The sequence below is a fragment of the Lepidochelys olivacea genome (genome assembly GCF_965140295.1).
Source record: "Lepidochelys olivacea isolate rLepOli2 genome assembly, chromosome: 11".
In the NCBI taxonomy this organism is placed as follows: Eukaryota; Metazoa; Chordata; order Testudines; family Cheloniidae; genus Lepidochelys; species Lepidochelys olivacea.
The window spans coordinates 8,312,092-8,320,224 of NC_140421.1; the positions used below are offsets into that span (position 1 = coordinate 8,312,092).

At 36.7% G+C, this 8,133-nt stretch overlaps 1 protein-coding gene across 1 annotated transcript in view; it reads left to right on the forward strand.

The window, feature by feature from the left end:
• PTPN4 (protein tyrosine phosphatase non-receptor type 4) overlaps window positions 1–5,060 on the forward strand; it is a 226,146-nt gene extending 221,086 nt beyond the window's left edge. Inside the window, exons 26-27 of the mRNA XM_084643654.1 lie at window positions 629–764; window positions 3,725–5,060. Coding sequence (XP_084499780.1) covers window positions 629–764; window positions 3,725–3,811 — 223 coding nt within the window. The 3' untranslated portion in view covers window positions 3,812–5,060. The remainder of the gene's footprint in view (window positions 1–628; window positions 765–3,724) is intronic.
• Window positions 5,061–8,133: the final 3,073 nt, after the last annotated feature.

Consider the following 8,133-nt stretch of genomic DNA (forward strand, 5'->3'; position numbering starts at 1 on the left):
CCTTACACCGCACCATGCAGACGCCACTACCCTATGGATACTGCTGTTGGAAAAACTTCCGGCAGCGGTGCATGTGGCAAGGATACACACCTAATTTGGAATGGAGATGAGCAGTGTATCTCAGAGAGCACCAGTCACGGAACAGGTAACTTGTCTTTTTTTGTTCACAGCAAGATGATATTGAATGCTATGCAGTGCAGGGCACTTCAGCTCCCATGGTGAGCTGAATAGCTCTCCAGCAATTGGGAGTTTGGGAACCCCTAAAAATAGATTGCTTGGTTATACTGCAGAAAAATATCTTGAAATTCTTCAGGTTTCATATTCTAGGAGGATAAAGAAATGTGTGGAGATTGCAAAATGCAAACTTATTCAGAAGGGTAAGAGATCAATCCAATGCTTTGAAAATATTCCACAGCATTTTTATATCCAGGAAGGACAGAGCACAAATACTGCTCTTATAGTAGAATATCATCAGTAACCCTCATTGTAATAATTATAGATCTCTCTTGGGTATATTTAGATAGTGAAGATTTCAGTGTTAAATTTTTTTTACATTTTAGGAGTATATCATTTTTAAAAAAGAGTGTTTGAAGAGGGTTAATGAAATGACACATTTTTTCTTTTCCAGTGCCGGAATTGGACGTACAGGGGTTCTTATCACTATGGAAACAGCAATGTGTCTCATTGAGTGCAATCAGCCTGTTTATCCATTAGATATTGTGAGAACAATGAGAGATCAAAGGGCCATGATGATCCAAACACCTGTAAGTATCATTCTGGCTACATTGTAGAAAAGTAATCTAATATTACACAGCGGTTTCATTCTCGCTGAAGACAGTAAGAGGTGCTGGATATTTTGAAAGAGGGCAGCTTAACTGAGAGCGGCTATGGCCTTGGTCCACTGAGCACAATAAGATATCTCAGGGATTTTGAAAGAGTGATTCTTCATGAGTTTCTCTGCAGCAGCTTCTGCTGACAGACATACTTTTTTAATAATGAAAATAAATGGCAAAAATCACTGTTAATTCTCAATATTTCTTTTCAAAAGCTATCCTTTGCACCAGACCTGCTCAATGAATGGAGAGAATAGGAAGGTGAAACTAGAGATGTGGGAAGGGAGGGTGACAGGAAGGAACAAGGTACTGGAGTATGTGTGAAGGGAAATGGAAAGAATTTCAAGAAGCAGAAGGAAATTGGAGGAGATGAATTAGGGGGAAGCTGGGTGATACAATCCAGCTGTGTAATTCTGCTCTGGCAATACAAAAAGCAACTTTAACTCTGCCCTGTAGTGACACAATAGAAAGGAACAAGTAGAAGAAATGTAATGTGTCTTTAAAAAGCAGTTTAATCTAATCTGGGATTGTAAAATACTTCAAAGGATCACGAGAGGACACCTGTCATCAGGTTTTTTGGGTGCCTTAACTCTGTGTTTCCACATGGTTTTTTTTAGCATGTTTGGAGTTTTCCTAGGTTTATAATGCTTGGTTTGGGGATAATTGGAACATCCCTGTAATGTACTTTAGCCTAAATTACTGATTTGTATTCTCTACCGTAATTCTATTTTAAGGTAATTTTTGTTTGGGAAACGGTTTAGAATCTGTTTAAGAACTTTCATTTGTCTTGGAGTCAGAGTCCATCTGACAGCTGTTCAGAGTTGAGCTTAATAGACATAAGGCAAAATTTCAGTGAAATTCATTTCTTTGACTATTACAGCACCAGTGTAACAGACTAAACCAGATTCAGTGTTTGACTCAGGGACTCCCTAAACTCTGCATGTCATCATGTCTCTTTAGACTACAATACTTCCTCCTGCCTTTGCACTTCTAGATTGATGCATGCACTTTCCACAAGGTGGCATTATGCCACGTTCATGCTTTCCATGTCATAAGTGAAAAGAACTGAGAAGTGTCAATTTTCTAGCGAAATCTTCAAGAAAAATATTTATTCTAATATATGTAAATCTAACTATACTGATACACATGTAATGATACAATAAATAATTAAAATTCTAAACCTATGTGACTGGTGTTTGTTTAAGATCTATGACCTGTTCAATAACCAGGGCTAGAAAAAGCTGATTTAAGTCATTGGAGAGGTACAAATACTACCTTTCCAGTGGTATACAGTAACTCCTCACTTAACATTTTAGTTATGTTCCTGAAAAATGCGACGTTAAGCAAATCCAATTTCTCCATAAGACTTAATGTAAATGAGGGGCTTAGGTTCCAGGGGAAATTTTTTTCACCAAACAAAAGACTATATTATATAGTTTTAAACAAACAATTTAATACTGGTACACAGTGATCGATGACTGAAGCTTGGTTGAGGTGGAGGAGTCAGAGGGTGGGATATTTGTGTTTGAGAGATAGAGATGCGCATTTCCCCTTTAAGTATGAAGAGTGGGGTCAGAAGTACACTGCCTTGTTAATTAGATCAGCAAGCTGAGACTGGACTGTAGCTCTCTCTGTCCCTGTGTCCCCCTGCTCTATGGAAGATGGGTAAGCGGGGTGCAGGAGCAGGGGGGAGTGGGACACCCTGATATTAGCCCTCCTCTTTTTCCCCTCCCCCCCACAGCAAACAGGAGTCTCGGGGAGCAGCTCCAAGGCAGAGGGCAGGAGCAGCACATGGCGGTGGGGGGAGGGACAGCTGAACTGCTGGCAGTTGATAGCCTGCTGAGCAGCTGCTGCACAGGGAACTTAGGAGAGCTGATAGGGGGGCTACAACCTGGTTCCAACCACCCACCAGCTAGCTGCAAGGGGCTGCTGTTCCTGCAAGCAGTGGACAAAGCAGGTGGCTGCCAAACGACATTAGAAGGGAGCATTGCACAGCTTTAATTGAGCATGTTCCCTAATTGATCAGCAATGAAACAATGTTAATCAGGACGACTTTGAGTGAGGAGTTTTTGTATATTGTTATACAGCGATCATTTATATCTGTAAAAAGAAAAGGAGTACTTGTGGCACCTTAGAAACTAACCAATTTATTTGAGCATAAGCTTTCGTGAGCTACAGCTCACTTCATCGGATGTTTACTGTGGAAAGCATAGAAGATCTTTTTGTATTGTGTGTATAAAAAGATCTTCTACACTTTCCACAGTATGCATCCGATGAAGTGAGCTGTAGCTCACGAAAGCTTATGCTCAAATAAATTGGGTAGTCTCTAAGGTGCCACAAGTACTCCTTTTCTTTTTGCGAATACAGACTAACACGGCTGTTGCTCTGAAACCTGTCATTTATATCTGTGGCACTTTGCAAGATAGTGGCTGTATTTTATGATCCGCTCTAAGGTATTTTGCTTTTTTTTGTTGAGACATGGTTTTAGTAACTTGTATCTCAAGAACTGCTAGAATTGAAAATAAAATGCTTTATTAAGAAGCCAGGATTCAAGCTTTTGATGACATAAAGCACTGGTTTCTCATTCTAAAAGTTTGAGAGATATGAGCAACTAATATGTCAAAATTAATGTAAAGGGGAAAAGGCAAGGTAGTTTTGGTACAATATTTCTTAAGGTTTAGAGGTAGGAAAACCTAAGACTAGTTAATCCATGGGGTTGGAGTGACTCCCTACTCCTCAATAAAGGTACAATTACCAGACGGCTGCTTTTGATGAGGCACAATTCTGTCCTTTCAAGATAGGATGGGTGACCTAAGAGACCTTTTCTATCTCTAACTTATATGATTAAATTATGTTTCTTTTTCAATTAACTTCATCAACTTTCTTTTCAGAGTCAATACAGATTTGTTTGTGAAGCTATTTTGAAGGTGTATGAAGAAGGATTTGTTAAACCTTTAAAGACATCGCTGCATAAATAAGAGCAAAAGGGCTAGGATCCATATTGAAGTATCCTGTCCTCTGTAATAAACTGGCAGCATTCATTGTGCCATAACTCTGCTTGCAGGAAATGGTGTCGGAGAACAATGAAGAATTGACAAAGGACTTTGAAAACTTCAGCACTGTTGCACTTTATGTTGAAACAAAAATCAATCTCTAAAACTCTATTACTTACATGTGTTTGAAGACTTCATTATTTTCATGCTTTGCTCCGAACAAACCATAAATTGAAAGAACTGAGTGTGTTCAGGGTAACTTATGATATCTCATTGTAGTGCCATATACTCCCCTTCTGGTTGAATTGCTACAAACAAGGCTTGGAATTATTTCACTCTGGTATACAACTGCGTCTTTTAAAAACAAAACAAAAATCTACACTAAGCCATGGTCTCTTCCAGTGCTAGATTTATTTACGGTGTACGGATCCTCACTTTTGTTTTTAAAAACATCAGCAATATTGCCAATATTAGATAGAGACACTGCCTACTGATGCAGCACACTTTGCTCTTCACCCCTATTAGAGACCAGCTGGTTATGAGAGGAAAGCTGGAATCTGTGTTAACCCAGCAGTAGCTGCATAATGTCCACTTACCAGCATCTTGTAAAATATAAACAGCATTTCTCTGAACTGATGGCACAACTTATTTCTGTGTCATAACACTGGTGTATTCCAAATCATGTGACTTAACATTACATAACGGGAACTAGTGCATGCATTGCGTCTTAACCCCTTAAGTGCCTTGAGACTTACAGAGTATGTCTAATGAAAAGGCACTCATATGACCCTATGGGGAAGGTATTATCCTGTCATATTTATTTTAATGGGTTCATATTTTAATACATGGCCCTTGGTGCTTTGATTATGGTACTGCAAGGGGGTCACAGAATACCATTCCCTTTTTCCTTATACAAATACTTGCATGCTACTATGGGTAGCAAATCACACCTACTTAATGTATGAGCATTGTTTGCTGCTGGGAAATTAAATGGAAAACCTGACACATTCCTTCCAATTGGTAACTTATTAGCAGCTGATAATGAAAAGCCAGTAGGTTGTTAGAAATCATTTTACCCTACCATTGAGAAAATCTGTCTCATTTAATTAGATTATAACTTTTTAATACCACTGATATTTAAGGTTAAACTTACCATCAAGTGTGATTAATTCCTTTCCATTATCTGCTAACCAGTTATTTTTCTAAGTCTTCATCCGTTGATTTCAAGCCATGTTCGTACTGGACTTTTTAATTATTATTATTATTAAAGTAAGGAATAAAACACTGTCAAATTGTCCCAAAACTTTATTTTACTCTCTTAATGACCCCAGGCATTTTTTCTGTTATCCTTGTATAAAATTAAATTGTTCCATTTTGTGTGCGTTGTTTCTTATTTAAGTCATTAGCATATTTGTAATGAGCAGTTTGTCTGTTTGATACAGTATCTGAGCTCATTGTAAGCATATGTATATTTTGTCCCTTTTCAATATTTTTTCCAGTTTGGGAGAAGCCAACTGATAAGCAAGGTATTGAGCTTGAAATACAGTGAGTAGGGGTTCAGTCACTTTTTTGACTACCCTTCAGAAACCTAACTTTACATGCCAATATTTAAAAGGTTTGTTATTTTATTGATTTCCTGAAAATTATTATCCATTCGCTTTTGTTAATAAGCTATATAAAGTGTAGAATTAAAAGATATAAAGTTCTAAACTGAGAAAGTTTAAATATTGTAAAATTCTTCTATATAATATACTCTCTTCAATGGGCATTTAGAAGAAATGACAGTTATAAAATACTTAAGAAAACAGTGAAAGTGAATTCAGGTCAGTTGAAGTCCTAGTTTATGAATCTGTAAACATCAAGAACCGTGATGCCAAATAGAAGAGATATAGAGTTTTAAATATTTTTTAGAAATAAAAAGAACATAATTAATATTAGATGGGCTGTAGCCCTTATTTACAAAGAAATTCTGCTATGTATATTTCTAGAGCTGACATTCAATTCAATATTATCCCTCCGTGAACAGGTTAATCTTATTTAAAAGTACAGCGTAAGCTGACTCTACTGCCAGGTAACTGACAACGTGGCTTGCTTCCTAGAGAAATTGATAGGGAAAGGTAGTAATTTTACCCAATTCTAAACTGAGGATTTAGATATTCTCCAGTCTGTAGGATCGACATCTATACCAGTCGTACTTGGTGTAATCCTGCTAGGTGCTCAGTACCTCAGAGGGAGGCACTCAGGACCTTGTAGGATTGGAGCCTTTCGGTGCATTTTCAGAGACTTTACCTTTACATCACTCAGGTAACGAAAAGAGATTAGGGGTATGTGTTTTTATTTTGACACCTGGGGTGATGATATAAAGATGTTTTACATGGAAGTGTTGAAAAAATCCATATCTCCTTAGTAGTCCATTTCTAGTCAACAGAACGTGAAATATCACAGGATGTTATCTCACACCTACTGAGCATAAATAGTAAAATACCTTTGGATATTAAGCCAAAAGTAGTTGTTCCTATTTTGATGGCCATCCAAAAGAAATACTTTTTCTCTGGATTAGAGAGACATAAAAAAAATAATAAACTGGCTTTAATCTTAGTTTTGTTTTAAACTGTCTGCAACAAAATTGTTACCCTGTACTTTGGAAAGTTTTCAAGGTTTGACTTCCATGTGACAGCACTTTGAGCCATAATATTGGCTAGCTCGAAGGCTAATTTATAGGACTGTCAAACTATTAAAAAATTAATCGCAATCAATCGCATGATTAAAAAAATTAATTGCACTTTAAACACTAATAGAATACCATTTATTTAAATATTATTTGATGTTTTCTACATTTTCAAATATATTGATTTCAATTACAACACAGAATACAAAGTGTACAGTGCTCATTTTATATTTATTTTTATTACAACCTAATATAAGTACTGTAGTGCAATCTCTTTATAATGAATGTTGAATTTACAAATGTAGAATTATACCAAATATAATTGTACAAAATATATAACTGCATTCAAAAACAAAACACTGTAAAACTTTAGAACCTACAAGTCCACTCAGTCCTACTTCAGCCAATCACTCAGACAAACAAGTTTGGTTACAATTTGCAGGAGATAATGCTCCCCACATCTTGTTTACAGTATCACTTGAAAGTGAGAACAGGCTTCCGCATGGCACTGTTGTAGCTGGCATTGCAAGATAGTTATGTGCCAGATGCGCTAAAGTTTCATATGTCACTTCATGCTTCAGCCAGAAGACATGTCCATGCTGATGGGTTCTACTTGATAACAGTCCAAAGCAGAGCAGACCGATGCATGTTCATTTTCATCATCTGAGTCAGATGCCACCACAGTAGGTTGATTTTCTTTTTTGGTGATTCGGGTTCTATAGTTTCTGCATCTGAGTGTTGCTCTTTTAAGACAGCTGAAAGCATTCTCCACACGTCGTCCCTCTCAGATTTTGGAAGGCACTTCAGATTCTTAAACTTTGGTTCGAGTGCTGTATCTATCCGTAGAAATCTCACATTGGTACCTTCTTTGTGTTTTGTCAAATATGCAGTGAAAGTGTTCTTAAAATGAACATGTGTTGGGTCATCATCTGAGACTGCTATGACATGAAATATATGGCAGAATGTGGGTAAAACAAAACAAGAGACATACAAATCTCCCCTGAGCAGTTCAGTCACAAATTTAACGCTTTTTTTTTTAACGAACATCATCAGCATGGAAGCATGTCCTCTGGAATGGTGGCAGAAGCATGAAGGGGCATGAATGATTAGCATATGTGGCATGTAAATACCTTGCAACTCTGTCTACAAAAGTGCCATGCGATCTGTTCTCACTTTCGGGTGACATTGTAAATAAGAAGCAGTCAACAGTATCTCCTGTAAATGTAAACAAACTTGTTTGTCTTAGCAATTGGCGGAACAAGAAGTAGGACTGAGTGGACTTCTAGGCGCTAAAGTTTTACATTGTTTTGGTTTTGAGTGCACTTACATAAAAAAAAATCTACATTTAAAAGTTACACTTTCACAACAAAGAAATTGCACTACAGTACTTGTATGAGGGGAATTTAAAAATATTATTTTTACAGTGCAAATATTTGTAATGAAAATAATAATATAAACTGAGCACTGTACACTTTGTATTCTGTGTTGTAATAGAAATCAATATATTTGAAATGTAGAAAAAATCCAAAAATATTTAATAAATTTCAGTTGGTATTCTATTGTTTAACAGTGCAATTCATTGTGTTCAAATTTTTTAATCGTAGTAAATTTTTTTAGTTAATCACATGAGTTAACTGCG